At 39.7% G+C, this 16,235-nt stretch overlaps 1 protein-coding gene across 2 annotated transcripts in view; it reads right to left on the reverse strand.

Annotated features, from left to right (window-relative positions):
• TLL1 (tolloid like 1) overlaps positions 1-16,235 on the reverse strand; it is a 219,729-nt gene that overhangs the window by 21,305 nt on the left and 182,189 nt on the right. For both annotated transcript variants that reach the window (XM_068278831.1, XM_068278832.1), the window contains 4 exons: positions 15,626-15,821; positions 14,509-14,634; positions 11,622-11,782; positions 6,028-6,208 (listed from right to left, as the gene is read on the reverse strand). In XM_068278831.1, coding sequence (XP_068134932.1) covers positions 6,028-6,208; positions 11,622-11,782; positions 14,509-14,634; positions 15,626-15,821 — 664 coding nt within the window. The remainder of the gene's footprint in view (positions 1-6,027; positions 6,209-11,621; positions 11,783-14,508; positions 14,635-15,625; positions 15,822-16,235) is intronic.

Here is a 16,235-nt window from a genome sequence, read left to right on the forward strand (position 1 = left end):
TGCTAGGCATTCATATAGTAGTGCCCCCTCCATTTACTACAGTGTCCTGGTGTTTAGTGTACAATTCTCAAACTGCTAGGAAGGGTTTATCTAGGGGAGTGACTAGTACTTGAATTAATTGTACTTAAAAGTTAACAGATGACTAATGGATGCTATAACCTAGACTAAAAAAAAACAACAAAAAAACCCAAAAAACTACCCAATGTATTTTCAGCAGGATGCGTTTGAAAGCTACCATGATGCTAAATGTTCACTTATAGCTGAATTATTACAGATTTCCTTCGGTTTTAAGAAGGCAAATACACCAAGCTTTGCTTTTTTTAGTAGGAGGGTTTTTTGGTCCCTTTTATCCCCCTATACATTCCTAGTAGTTTGGGTCACCCTGAGCTGCTTGGTTACTCTATGTTGCTAAAGAACGTCAGTATTTATAGATTAGAAAAGGGCTCTGCTGCAAAAGCTAAATATGTGATAGATTTCCCTCCTTTTCCCAAACCATGTAACATTGTATTGATTGTTTTCATGTTCTGCTGACGAGAGCTGTAATTATACGGAGCACAGATTCTGCCTTAGAAATTAAAAATAAATGTGCAGAGTTGCTGTTTCAGAAGGTTTAATCACAGTCAAAGAAATAAGGGACAAAAGCTTTAGTTACTCTTCAAAATCACATATTTTAAGTCTAAACTCCAGGCCTGAAATACTAAAACATCCCTCTCCACAGCTGGAGCTGCTTTATACCTCTCGCTTATCTAAATATATTCTTCAAACAGGCAGGTTGTGGGCTAGTGATCACCAAAAAATGTACTAGAATGGGGACTCTTCAGTATTTGCTTTTTATGGGCAAAGACCCAGCCCTTTTTGGCTCTTTAAAAACCAATGGGATGCTGCTATAAACCAGCCCTTAGTGCTACACTAATACGGTCTCCAGGGTCAAGATGGGGCTATACATGAAAAATATACACCACTGTGGGAACAGTACCAGTAATCAGATTTTGTATGGAGTATTTATGTGCCACTTCCATTTAAAACCAGAGTATTATATTGAGTGCCAGTTAGGAGTGGATGAGGAGTTCTGTAGACTGAAAAAAGCAGAGTTTAGTTTGTTAAATAAATGCTCATTAAGAGTATTTGATATATACACTAGCTGATAGCATGGGCTACGTTGTCATGGGCAGGAGTATGCGCACCATCTCTCTGGATGTCATCCACAGCACATGCAGCCATTTCGCCAGACAGGGCTACAGCGATGCGGCCAATCATAGAAGAGCAGAGCGGGAGATGGCATGTGCATGGACATACAGAAATACAGCGGCTGGCTTGGATATTGTTATTTACATGGAACCATTTTTTTAGGTCTCCTTTGACCAACCTGAGTTTGAAAAGTATATGAGCTAGATCAAACATGGGAAAGTACCCACATGCATATGACTTCATGGTTACATAGACACTAGCCCCTGTACATCATGTGGTGGCTAGGCTATTTATTACTTTATAATAATAAAAAAATCATAAAAAAGGATAAGTAAAGGAAATTAAGGAAATTATTAAATTTATGCTGTAGCACTGGTCATTCAGCACAATTATGATTTAGTAGTCATGAATGTGAAAGTATTTTAAAAGTTTGTTCAATTTTGCATTTGCATTACTCTAACACCAACACTAACTAGTACTAATTACACTCTCAGTACGCTTACTCTGAAACTATTAATAGCTGTGCCGTCTGGAAGGGCTGTCTGAAGCAATCTGTATCACAGAGCTAGCTAGAAAGAATTACAAAATCTTTTCACAGGAAAGATAGTTCTGTTGTAGTGAATTGCGGGGTGTGTATTAAGCAGTCTGACTTCAGTTTAGCTTTGACGTTCCTCATATTAACTAACTCTAACTCTCGTACTAGCTGTAATTAAGCCTAATTAAAACTGTCATACTGACCATCACAATATATCATCATAGCATTATTTATTTTTACAAAGTGAAATGTCAGTTATGATATGTAGTAATACGATTAAGTGTAATCTGACCACATAGATCATACATAGAACATAGATTCTGCGCCAGAAGTACTTTCTGAATAACTGAATCATAAAATACTGTACAATGGGGTTATTTTTAATAATGTTACTGTGCACAGGGAGGGCACTACAATTTACTTACGGCAGGTACATAACATGCATTGCAAATAGTGCTAATCATGTTACCTAGGTAACACATGCATTGCTAATACACCAGGTACTACACTACTTGTGTAACTCACATTACATTGTAAACTTTACAAGTATTGTGTAATTGGGTAACACACCCGCAAAATTGGTAGATGTAAGGCCATATTTATTGTAACTGGTGTCTACCCAGAGCAGCATTAACATGTACTGTATATAATACTGGCTGATTGTTCCAGAAACATTATTTTACCATCTTCATTAGATTATAATCTCTGTGCTTTCTCAAATAGTGGGAAATATCAACAATTCAATTCATTAAGCATATGAAGAAAATAAATAAAATCTGGAAAATACAGCAAACATTTCACACTAATATAAATCATGAGAATGCACCCCCCCCCCCCCCCCCCCCCCCCCAAAAAAAAAAAATTGGAATGGCGTCTTGGAAACTATTAAGCTGATATGGAATAAAACCATTTGTCTGGCTCTGCAGCCATGTATATACTTACACTCTATAGTTAAGTATAACATTAATTTACCATGCAATGGAAGAAACACAAGAATGTGAACAGGATAAATGCTGGAAAAGAAAACCTAAACCTGACACTAGCTGTATAGAGAATCATGGCGATGCCTTATAGTTCAGTGAGCACTGGAAAAATATAAAACGTGTATCTTAACAAGATATGTATATAATAAGTGAGAAAGGGTGAGGGGATGGGGAAAGAGAGAGAGAGAGAGATATAATGAGAAGCAGAAAGAGAGAGTCATCTTGGCTTGCTATTAAGCCCCCTCTACACCATTCAATTCCAGGCGCGATCGATCAAATTCAATTGGATCAAATTCGATCGATTAAATCCGACATATCCGATCGGGATTCGATTGTGTGATCGATTTTGGCTAGTTTTCAATGCAAATCGATCACACGATCGATCGAATCCCAATCGAATCCCGATTGGACATGTCGGATTTAATCGATCTAATCAAATTCGATCAAATCGAATTCGATCGATCACGACTGGAATTGAATGGTGTAGAGATGGCTATAGGCGTGGTTTAATGCATTTTAAACTGATTGGATAAAGGAATTTTGTTAGGATAATTACTGCATCCAACTTGCTGTTTTTTGCTTAATTTGCATACAGAAATAACTTGCAATGCAAATAAATAAGACATAGCCACAGGTAGGTTCTAAGTAGGCTAAGTACTATATGTACCCATGTTTATCTTATCATATCACACATCACTTCAGCTACACATGAAGTAAAGATTGCATGGTTGTGCATGCTTTAGAGTGCTATTTAGTGAACTGCCAACAGAATTAAGATAAATACATATCCATTGACATATTTAAAAAAAGGTCAAGATGCAGAATTCCAGCATCCACCTTAATCGGTACAAAAATCCAGCCAATCAGGTAAAAGGCCAACAGGTTTACTAGGATTTACATTTAATGTTCTCATCAGAACCACTGGGAATTTAAAACCATGGTTCGGGCGATTGCTAATGCAATACAGATAATTTCCCTCTCCTGGTATTACAGATTTGAGTTTACATTTTAAAGTCAAGCTCAACACCCAGATCTAAATAAATATTTCTCCAGATTAGTAAGCAGTGTCCAAATTTTATCTATTTGCGTCTAAGGAGCCTTCATTTCAAATGTGGCTATGTAACCTCATACAGCAAAGATGAATGAAATAACAGAAGAGTTAGCAGGAAGGCCTGCTACTGCTTGGTTCAGCATCATCTTGTTCTTAAAGGTCCATGAAATTGTATATATATATATATATATATATATATATATATATATATATATATATATATATATATATATATATATATACAGGATCTTCTCAAACAATTAGCATATTGTGATAAAGTTCATTATTTTTTGTAATGTACTGATAAACATTAGACTTTCATATATTTTAGATTCAAATACACACAACTGAAGTAGTTCAAGCCTTTTATTGTTTTAATATTGATGATTTTGGCATACAGCTCATGAAAACCCAAATTTCCTATCTCAAAAAATTAGCATATTTCATCCGACCAATAAAAGAAAAGTGTTTTTAAAACAAAAAAAGTCAACCTTCAAATAATTATGTTCAGTTATGCACTCAATACCTGGTCCGGAATCCTTTTGCAGAAATGACTGCTTCAATGCGGCGTGGCATGGAGGCAATCTGCCTGTGGCGCTGCTCAGGTGTTATGGAGGCCCAGGATGCTTCGATAGCGGCCTTAAGCTCATCCAGAGTGTTGGGTCTTGCATCTCTCAACTTTCTCTGCACAATATCCCACAGATTCTCTATGGGGTTCAGGTCAGGAGAGTTGGCAGGCCAATTGAGCACAGTAATACCATGGTCAGTAAACCATTTACCAGTGGTTTTGGCACTGTGAGAAGGTGCCAGGTTGTGCTGAAAAAATGAAATCTTCATCTCCATAAAGCTTTTATGCAGATGGAAGCATGAACCCACTTTTGAACCAGAAACAGCGGCAGAAGCGCCTGACCTGGGCTACAGAGAAGCAGCACTGGACTGTTGCTCAGTGGTCCAAAGTACTTTTTTCGGATGAAAGCAACTTTTACATGTCATTCGGAAATCAAGGTGCCAGAGTCTGGAGGAAGACTGGGGAGAGGGAAATTCCAAAATGCCTGAAGTCCAGTGTCAAGTACCCACAGTCAGTGATGGTCTGGGGTGCCATGTCAGCTGCTGGTGTTGGTCCACTGTGTTTTATCAAGGGCAGGGTCAATGCAGCTAGCTATTAGGAGATTTTGGAGCACTTCATGCTTCCATCTGCTGAAAAGCTTTATGGAGATGAAGATTTCATTTTTCAGCACGACCTGGCACCTGCTCACAGTGCCAAAACCACTGGTAAATGGTTTACTGACCATGGTATTACTGTGCTCAATTGGCCTGCCAACTCTCCTGACCTGAACCCCATAGAGAATCTGTGGGATATTGTGAATAGAAAGTTGAGAGATGCAAGACCCAACACTCTGGATGAGCTTAAGGCCGCTATCGAAGCATCCTGGGCCTCCATAACACCTGATCAGTGCCACAGGCTGATTGCCTCCCATGCCACACCGTATTGAAGCAGTCATTTCTGCAAAAGGATTCCCGACCAACTATTGAGTGCATAACTGAACATAATTATTTGAAGGTTGACTTTTTTTGTTTTAAAAACACTTTTCTTTTATTGGTCGGATGAAATATGCAAATTTTTTGAGATAGGAAATTTGGGTTTTCATGAGCTGTATGCCAAAATCATCAATATTAAAACAATAAAAGGCTTGAACTACTTCAGTTGTGTGTATTTGAATCTAAAATATATGAAAGTCTAATGTTTATCAGTACATTACAAAAAATAATGAACTTTCTCACAATATGCTAATTTTTTGAGAAGATCCTGTATATATATATATATAAAATCGCTATTCATTAAGTGCTTTTGAAAATAATTAAAAACCCCTGAGAGTCCCCAACCAGATTTTTACTACCAACTGTAAAAGACAGCAACATCAGACAAAAGTAATTTACAGTGCATTTTACTCCATTTAAGATGGACAAATGCACATCTTATATGTATGTATTTTAAAAACGTTCACAATAGTGGTCCTTGAAAACTGCAAAGGTGCCACAAAACTCCTGGCAAAAGCTAATGAAGTCGCTTATTCACAAACAGAAAATAAAAATGATCTGCCATTGAATGTCTGGATTAGGATGACGTGTCTGGACTTCTAATAGTCACCAGTGCACTGCACACATGATAGCTGCAATGGTTGCTAGAAATACACTTACTGGACAGTTGCAATATAGAAAATACAGCCAGCATATACAAATGCCCAAAGCTGGGGACAGAGCTGCCATACCTGAAAAGAAGTGCGCGCGGAAGCCCTTTTTGGATACAGTATTGTCAGAGCGAAACTCGATTCTCATGTTATTGTATTGCGAAGTTATGACTTCAGGCACTTCTGTTCCACAGAACTTTCCATGTAACTTTGAATCGGATGAGAGCCCACTTCTAATCTCCACAAAATCATACTTGCAGACCTGGAATTAACATATTCATGATATCACAAATCAAACAGTGTTTGTAGCAGAGAAAGGCAATACACAATAGCAATTGGATATCATCCATGTCACAAACAGCAGTGATATAACTTACACACAGAGGATAAATGTTACCTGAAAAGCCACATGAAATGCTCTTTTTAACTATTTCTTTTGCACAGATAAAGGGTTAGAAGTGTTGGAAGGGCTATTTGAGCCCATGTTCTTAAAGCAAACTGAATTTGAAATAAACTTATGTGTGTAGCAGCATCAGAAAGTGGGACCTCCCCGAAGACCTGTATTCCTATAACACTGTAAGGGGTTAAAACTTAACTCTGAAGTCTACACAGCATCCATTTCAGTATGAGATACACTCTGATTGATTCAGCCAGGCTCTAAGTAGGCTGTGTACTATATGTAGCTAGGTTTATCTCATCATATCACATTTCATTTTGGGTATGGTTTAATGTTAGGGCAAGCGAGCGTTACCAAGAATGGGAGGGAAAGGTTTTTGCACCCAGTTGCTAAGCAATCCACGATGCTGTTTGAGGCAGTGGACCAAACGTGCAGGCTCCATCTCCCTGGGCAACCCCTGCCTGCCGGATGGATATGCTGCTAATGTTACTTGGGGTGTTTAGGAAGGGGTGTTTATGTTATATTTCTAAGTCCCACTTCTGAAACACCGCATATAAGCAGAACTCATATAAGCAGCCAATAGAATAATTGTCCTGGATCACGTGTCAGGGCCACCGAATGTTTATGGAGGGAGGCATAGCTCCTTTTATGGAGAACACAATGTTAGTTCACAGTTACTTTACAATTCTGCTGCTCGCCTGGTTGGCAGAATGCATCGCATCCTGTGTACTGCATGTGTATGGTCGCAGGGTGAGACAGATGACGGCTCTCCCAGCTGCCGCTCAAATCCCCCGCGAAGTTAAATTCTATTCCCCCTCCAAGATGTAGAATCTCTGTAGACGTAATTCGGGGTCTGGCAATCAGTGGATCCCCAAATTACTTGTGCATGGGGTGCGTAGCATAGCACTAGTGCTATGGTGGAGCCTAGCTTCAGGGCTAAGCACCAGGCACCAAAATGACCTGCCTAATATGTACTGTCTATGTTTGGGCCTGGGTCTGCTGTAAAATTGTAGTACAGTTTAACCTTGTTTTGCGAGCATAATTTGTTCCAAAACATGCTTGTAACCCAAAGCACTCTTACATCAAAGCGCATTTCCCCATAAGAATTAATGGATATTCAGGTGATTGATTCCACAATCCAAAAATGGTTATAAAAAATATTTATTTTAGTACAAAGTACTGTACAGTATAAAATGGTGGTTGGTGGCTCCCCCCAACCTTTCTTTTTGTGTATGTTTAACAAGGAACTTATCCAATGACTATTGCATTTACCTACATTTGAGGATTTCATAAAAATGTGACTGCACAATCTCTACCATCAGATTAAAGCGGAACTGTAAACTAGTAAAAAATAAACCAAACGGTTACACTTACCTGGGGCTTCCCCAAGCCCCCAGCAGCCGTCCTGTCCCGCGCCGGTCCTGCGCGATCCTCCGTTCTCCCACCGTGGCTAAGTTCCGTTACGGCTAATAGCAGGACACTATTGCAAGCTGGAATGCAAAGGAAACTTTGCGTAGCCCAGGGCGTGCAGGCGCAGTTGCTGTCGACTTGCATGTTGACGGTAACAAAACTTAGCCACGGCGAGAGAACGGAGGATCGTGCAGGACTGGCGTGGGACCGGACGGCTGTTGGGGGCTTGGGGAAGCCCCAGGTAAGTGAAACAGTTTATTTTTTACAAGCTAACCGTTCCACTTTAAGTACAATTCTGCAGCGTCAAAGGAGAAGAACCATTGACTTAGTTGTGATGACGTGACGAATGTATACATATTTTGCTTGTATATCAAGACGTTGCTTGCATATTAAGTCTTGCTTGTATTGCAAAGCGCTTTCAAACCAAGTTACTCTCAATCCAAGGTTTTACTGTATTCAGGAAAATAGTATCTGCTTGATACCATGCTAATATGGCTATGAACACAAAACGCCTAAAAAGATGAAAGCTCAGTCTGTTTGTAGTTATTTCCTCCCTGTAAATTTGTGCATCTAGAGAGTTAACCTTCTGTGTTTAATATTTTTAAAAATACATTTCTGAAACTAAGCACAATATGTCAACGTGTGAATTATGTTCCCATTACATAATCTAATGGCTTTGATAGAAAGTGTTTTATGTTGGAAATTTCTAAGCTTCTTACGATGAACCATAAATTGCTTTAGAAAATGCACCAATTGTTTGCTATTCCCTCCAGTCACAACTATGCTAAAGAAAGTTCATTTGAGGCTCATTGTGTTATTAATTCAGGGCTCATAAATCACAGTTGGTCAGCATGCTGAAAAACAGAAGAGTGAAAGGAAAGTATTAAAAAGGTTTCTGGCTGATGTGGCTACTTTCCTGTGGCTTCCATTAAAATGATTTGTTAGGATGTCTCTTAATTCAATATTATTGTGTGAACACAAAATCATTCTTGCTGTAAATTGGAGCGATAGAGTAGGAGCCAGCACAAGCCTGCTGATAGGCTGATAGCATGATGCTGATCATATTTAGAGTAAGGTTAGTCATGCTATTTGTACGTTTAGTGTTACCCTGCTGTGGGGAAAATGTATTAGGAATACACCAGAGGTTTAAAGAGAAACTATAGTGATTTATTTTCATTGTGTGTTTTTCTTTAGTTTTGTGTTCATAGTTTAAAGTGGACTTGAACTCTTGCACAGGACAGAAGTAACACATAGAGAAATACACCCTGTATGTATTTAGGGTGTTAAGCCTGTCTAATTCCCCCTTGTCTGTGACTAATTACAAGTGTAATTTGATCTCCCAGCTGTGTCAGCTGGCTGCCTTGGCAGAGCAGCTAATTTTTAAACACAGGATGTTGACCCTATGCCTGCTTCCATGAAAGCAGGAAGTAGACACACTGCAGTTTTACTGCCGGATTTATATCAGCTGTAACAGAGATTTTTTTATTTTTTATTTTATTTAGGTTATTACGCTGTTTCTTGTCTTTTAGAGCAGAGAGGAAGTTCTGAGTTTAGGTCCGCTTTAAAGTTAAGCTGAACTTTAAAAACAAAGGTAAGATATTCACTTTCAGTCTGTCCAATGAACCAAATAATCAGATTGCAATTGGAAGTGATTTATTTTGCAGAGTGATCATAAACAAGTGAGAAATTATTACTTTATCAGTTGCTAGACTATTGGACAGCACTGATGCACATGCCATGCTATGTGTATGCGCAGTCTGACTGACTTATTGTGACAGGACCAAGAACCCATCTGTGGGAACTTGCGTGGGAACAAAAGATCCTGTGGAAGAGCCTTTGTGCATATGGCTACTTTGCCAACAATTGCCAATCAGGAAGATTGATTGATATGTTTGCTCAAAACGTTTCATTTCAGATCCCACTCAATATTCAAATCTGACATCGGATCGGATATGGAAGAAGGCTCGAAAATACATAGAAGTGATTTTTTTAAAATTATTTTTCTGATCTTTGGGGTGATTTTCAAAAATTAATCAATTTTCCAATGATACCCGGTATTTCAATCAATATTTTCTAGCATCTGCTTCCTATCGAAAAAGAAATAGATTTTGGGCTTGGGAGCCATCGCTGGCATTCGATAGGCTACCGTATTTAGTTTTTAGCCCAATCCAATAGTTTATTTAATAAGAAATAAGTGTGATGATTTGCTCAGCTGCCTGTGCAGGCAGGCAGCCTTTTGACCATTGTGTAGGTTTGCATGCTGCAGGACTCTGGAAAGAAGAGCTTCTGTCAGTTTTGCAGCTTGTGCTTGCAGAGGAATTTGCATACGTTGTCATGCAAATTGCCTGGCCACATTCATTGGAGGCGTGTACTATAAGTACTATGTCTTTCCCACAATGCTTCGCTGTTCATAAGGATTTCGTCCTATGTAACACTCCTGGTGGGGTGTCAGCCTGACTCTCTGTTTGAAGATCAGCTTAGAGTAATTCCTGGAAACTGTGCTAGGCAGGTTTTCCCTAGTGCAGTTAGGATTGTTTATCTGTTTTGTTTGTCTGTTGCGATTGTCCTGTCCCGGCGGTGGTCGACAAGGAAATCGTTCTGATCTCTGTTCTTGGAGTATAGCTGGTGCAGCGGTTGCTACCAGCTATCTCTTCTGATCTGTCTCTTTGGATTGCGCTAGCCACTTTTCGCTAGCGCCGTGGATCCTTCTGTTCTGTCTCCTGGGATCGCGCTAGCCACTTTTTGCTAGCGCTGTGGATCCTTCTGTTCTGTCTCCTTGGATCGCGCTAGCCACTTTTCGCTAGCGCTGTGGATCCTTCTGTTCTGTCTCCTTGGATCGCGCTAGGCACTTTTCGCTAGCGCTGTGGATCCTTCTGTTCTGCTACTCTGTACCTGGATCGCGCTAGCCACTTTTCGCTAGTGCTGTGGATCCTATCTCTCGCTTGTCCCTGTTTTCGTGCGTCTGTCTTGTCTGCTACGACCGCTTGCTGGAGGATCGGTGAGGTAACCGTTAAGCAAGCGTTCGCGTCCTCTGTTTCATGTTTGTCTGTCGATGGTTAGTTAGGCGTGCTTGTCTCTATTGTGCTTATCACGTGGAGACCGCGCATAACCGCGTGCACTGTTGCGAATGAGTGCGGTGTTCGCGGTTAGCTAGCGTTTGTTATTTTCCGTATCTCCTTATTGTATTATTTGCTGTGCCTTTGCTACCCTCGTATTCTGTTCTGATCTGCCTTGTGTCACGTCTGGCGATCGCACCTCTCGCGTTCCTATTTCATATCTGCTGTTGTGTGTGTGCGGTCGCGGGGCGGCGACTGGATTGGCGCACACACATACAACCTGTCCCTTTGCTCGTTCTCATTCGCAATCGCCTCTCTTGCGATTGCGTTCTGCGCTTCGTACAATTCCTGTCTGGCATTTGTGGAGGTACAGAGGATTGGTTCCTCTGCACTCCCCAGCGCCATCTGCCGACAGGAATTTCCCTCTACAGGTGCGTAGCACCTTTTGCTGGGTGCCTGCAATTACACGCTTGTGGAGGATTTCCGCCGTGTCAGCGCACGCGTTGTGCGCTGATCACGGAGAAAGTTCCACAATCGTTACAATAAGATCTCAAGTGAAAATTGCATGGTGTGTACCAGGCCTTAGATTAGGTAAATTAGTAACCATTGAGAAATCTGTTATACCTCTCCCACCTTCACTCACCAAAAAAAATGTGGGGACTTCTCCAGTTAGAAATGGACATTAAAATACAATTCTATATATGTTTTATTAAAATTCTATATAAAATTCTATCTTTATTTTAGGTGACAGAGCGTTTTGAATTTAGGAACTTTATTAAAAAAATTAACGCTTATAGGATATGTATACTTACTTCATTACCCTCTAGTTCAAAGTATTCAAACTTCACAGATATCCTGTACTGGGATGGAGCAACAACCTGCCACACACAGTTCTTATTCGGAGGGTACTCTTTGGGCCATGCTGGGGTCGTTATTGTTCCATTAAGTTTGGTTAAAAGCCCTCCACAAGCAGCTGAAATGACACAACATGTAGTGGTTGAAAACAAAGCTTGTAATCCTAAAGTGGAAACAGTTAAAATCTTTTAATTTTCACATCTAGATCTTAAACTCTTAAATCCAAATGAATAATAATGTATATTTTAAAGAAAGTCTTATTTAGCATTATTTCCTAGATTTAAAATGTATCTTTTGCATTTACTTTAACTGCTTAAAGAGAAACTCCAACCTAGAATTGAACTTTATCCCAATCAGTAGCTGATACCCCCTTTTACATGAGAAATATAATGATTTTCACAAACAGACCATCAGGGGGCGCTGTATGACTGATTTTGTGCTGAAACCCCTCCCACAAGAAGCTCTGAGTACCACGGTACTCTGGGCAAACTGCCACAGTGTAACAATGTTCACAGACAGGAATTAGCTGTTTACAGCTGTCTCTAACAGCCAAAACAGCTAGGAGCAGCTACATAACCTGCCCACAGTAAAAATGTCACCATGTAATAAATGTCAGAATTTAAATCGGGGAGAGGAAAGATTTTACAATGAGCAAACACTGACTAAATCATTTATACATAATTATGGTAAAAAATGAAGCACTTTTTTTACTACATTATTTTCACTGGAGATCCTCTTTAAGTCTATTTGGACGGATATATCCATCCAGATAGACTGTGCTGCTGTCGCTGCATGAGGCGCGCGGAAGCGCGCGCTCCCGCTGCCTGCGGTTAGTTCCCTGATAGGTCAATGGGAATATAATTCCCATTCACCGATCTAAGTTCCCCGCAGAAAAACCGACGCTCTCTAATCAGAGAACGCGGTATTTCTGCCCCCCAAAAAAGTTTCCTGTGCTCTTTATTCTTAGCAAAATGTACCACCCAAAGAAAGCCTAATTAGTGGCGGAAAAAAACAAGGTAGAGATCAATTAATTGTGATAAGTAGCGATAAAGTTATTGGCGAATTAATGGGAGGTGAACGTTGCTCAGATGATTTTCAACGCTGTAGGCTGAAGTGGTTAATGATTATAAAAGACGCAGTGTATATCCGATATCGACCACATCTTATAATCCCATTTCTTCGAATGTTCATGTTAGATGATGAGCCCATCTCAAATTCATCTTCACATTCGTATTTAAACAATATTTTTTTTCTAGTAAAAGTTTTGCAATATTTTCTTCCATTTCCCATGTTCATATTTTACAATAATTTAACACAGTCAGAACTTAAGGCTTAAGGAGAGAGGATTGAGCTGTTGTGCTTTTGATTGGCCTCATACCGAGACTGAAAGAGAGCCACTGTCTTTAGTTTACTTGAATCAGGGCCTGTTTCCACTACACGCAGATTCTGCATGCAGAAAACTGACTCCAATGAATGTCTATGGGCCTGTTTCCACTGAACGCAATTTTTCTGATGCAGATTTCCCATAGACATTCATTGGAGTCAGTTTTCTGCATGCAGAATCTGCGTGTAGTGGAAACAGGCCCTAGTATTTTATCTTTTTTCTGTTAACGCAAAAGCGATTATTTAGTGTGCTTATAATTCCTCCCTTACATGAAGTATAATTCAATCATGAGGCATGTTTATTATAGCAGTGGTTATAAATATGTGAAATATAAATCCTCTGCATAGTTTCGGGGCTGTAAAATGATTTTAATATAATAAAATACAAGTCAGCATTGAATTCATACAAAACACAACACTGTAACACAGCTGTCCGGCTAGTACTGTTTTTTAACTATACTTTGTTTCTATTTAAGGGCAACCATAACCTATGAAGAAGAATTATCCAAAGTGCACCTTCCTACTTAACCCCCTTGGCGTTCTGATTCTTTCCGGATTTTAGGGTCTAAAAGCGGTGCAATTTTTTTGCACCCTTTCAGACCCTAAAACCTGGAAAAAAATCATGCTGCCAGGGAGATCTGCAGCAGTTCCAGTAACCACTCACCTCCCTGGCTCCAGCTATGCCTCCATCCTCCGAGTGGCGCTGCAACTCTAAAGTGACGACAGCCGGCGATCTCACCAGCAGGAAGCAGAGCCCCCGAGGAGAGGAAGAAGAATGCCAGCCGACGTCGGGATCCCCAGGAGGTATGTAGAAACGCTCCCGCTGCGCGCATTGCTCTGCATACAGCCTCCGGTGGCTACCCCAAGCAGAGGTCGGGATTACCGCTCTTAGCTGCGGTTTTCCACCCCGACCCTAGCTTGGGATAACCGCCAAGGAGGTTAATGCCCTATCCAACACCCTCCCCCACCCCTCATATCTACAGGCACCAGGGGACATGTGATCTTGAAAGCCATGATGTAGTAAATGGAGCTCTGGCGACTAATTTCTCACTAAAGACTTTCTCAAAGCCTGTTCTATACTATGTAGCAGCAGATCGGTCAAATGCTGCGAATGCTATCAAGAGCCCTATTTTTCACAATACATGGCATTTAGTGTGAAGTACACAGTGCAGAATGGACGCACTGTTATAAATATAACCTTCTCTGCTGTGACCGCCAAAACACAACTGCATGCATTTTAGTGGATAGTAGGTGCTTTGCCATTCATCATAACAAATTACATGCACAGATCCTCACTGAACCACAATAAACAGGCGAGAGCGCTGCATAAAATACAATGCCCATATCCCAGTGTGAACAGACCTTTATACAAATACAACATTGGTAAAAACCATGTTAGGTACAGTAAAGCAGAACACTGGGCTTAAAAAGCTAGCTTTACATGTTCTGATGAATGGTTACCTTCACAGCTCTTCTTGTCTGGAGCGAGCTCATATCCGGGGTCACATGAACACTTATAACTTCCCAGGGTGTTAATACAACGCTGCTCACAACCTCCGTTGTCTGGTTTGGCACATTCATCTTCCTCTGTTTAAAAAATAAATACATACATTATTATACTGATTTCAATGATTCTATGACAAAAAAGGGATTGATAAGCATGAAATACTCATATCAATAAATTAATTTAAGCATACTCAGGGACATATTGAGGATCATTATTGTACAGGACACTGAGTGACAAATTATGCTCTATTCACACACAGACGAGCAGAATCCCTTTATCCAGAGGTTTGAATGACCATGGACGTATTTCTGAGGTAGATATTATGAACACCGCAAAAAAATTATTAGCACAGACTGTTTACCCAAACCAGCTGTTTTATTAGTATTGTGTCCCGACTTTTTGGAGGGCATCAGCATTTCTGGCTTCAGGCATGTGTGGCTGCTTATCATACCTCCCAACTTTTTGAGATGGGAAAGAGGGACAATTAAGACACGCCCCTGCCACACCCCTGATCACGCCCCCGTCATACCCCTAGTCATGCATAACATATCGATTTCATAAGAAAAATATGTTGTTTTATTATTCAAACTACACTGGTCCTTTCTATCCTCGTTCATTTTGCTTCATATTAACATTTTAAAATTAGTAATATATCAATTTAAAGGACGGGAATAAAGTTTAAAGTCAAACACATTTTTTAATAGAGAAATATATATATTTACAAAGAGAGAAGGACAAAGTCCTGAAAGGGGGACAAATGAGGAGGAAAGAGGGAAAGGGCTCCCAAAAAGGGACTGTCCCTCAAAAAGAGGGACAGTTGGGAGCTATGTAATATGGTCTGACAGCAGTGTTGTTAACCAATATCCTTCTTTGAAGCACAATCTCAGTCCCTGTTTTATAGAAATTTCATAAAACTTCATTTGAAAAAAAAATTAAAAAGTTGCCCTTTTTTCCTACATTTTTACATATAATAAATTTACAATTCAGGTTTTATTAAATGCATATATACTTCTGAGACTGAACATGGGTATTAAAACTAATTAAGTAACTCATTTAGAGAAACTAATTTACCTTTTAAGAAATTAGCAGCAAAGCCTGCTTTGTTTACTGTTGCATCAGAAACAAACTTCATCCACAAGGTATTAGAGGTAGATCTGATATCATCAGGTTTATCGTAGCCACAGAAATGTCCAATCAGAGGGCTGCTTTCACTGTTGCCATCTCGCACTTCCAGGTAATCGTATGCACAAGTGTCATGGCGCTCAATCTGTGGATGAAAGCGGTAGTTGGCATTTCATGAATGTAGTATACTTTTTAATGATGGACTCCCAACGCATTGAGGGTACTTGGGTAAGGGAGGGGGTATATATATATATATATATATATATATATATATATTTCAAAGGAAAGACATAGAGAATAAGGATAAAACTTTAAATAGATTTGTATGGTTATAGAAAAAAAACATTTTATTAAGAGTCCTAAAAAAAATTCTATTCAAATTTAAGTTCATCAATATTAAAGTAACAGACATAAAGTAACATTTACCGCAAATCATAAATTGACACAATGCAGTGAACTTTATATAGTGGGTTTAGTGTACATGATGAACGGATATCCCATAAAGCGTGATTGAGAGCTGGAGAAACTAACAATACTTCAGTAACAAATCTTCTGCTAT

The sequence above is a fragment of the Hyperolius riggenbachi genome, chromosome 1 (genome assembly GCF_040937935.1).
Source record: "Hyperolius riggenbachi isolate aHypRig1 chromosome 1, aHypRig1.pri, whole genome shotgun sequence".
NCBI lineage: Eukaryota > Metazoa > Chordata > Amphibia > Anura > Hyperoliidae > Hyperolius > Hyperolius riggenbachi.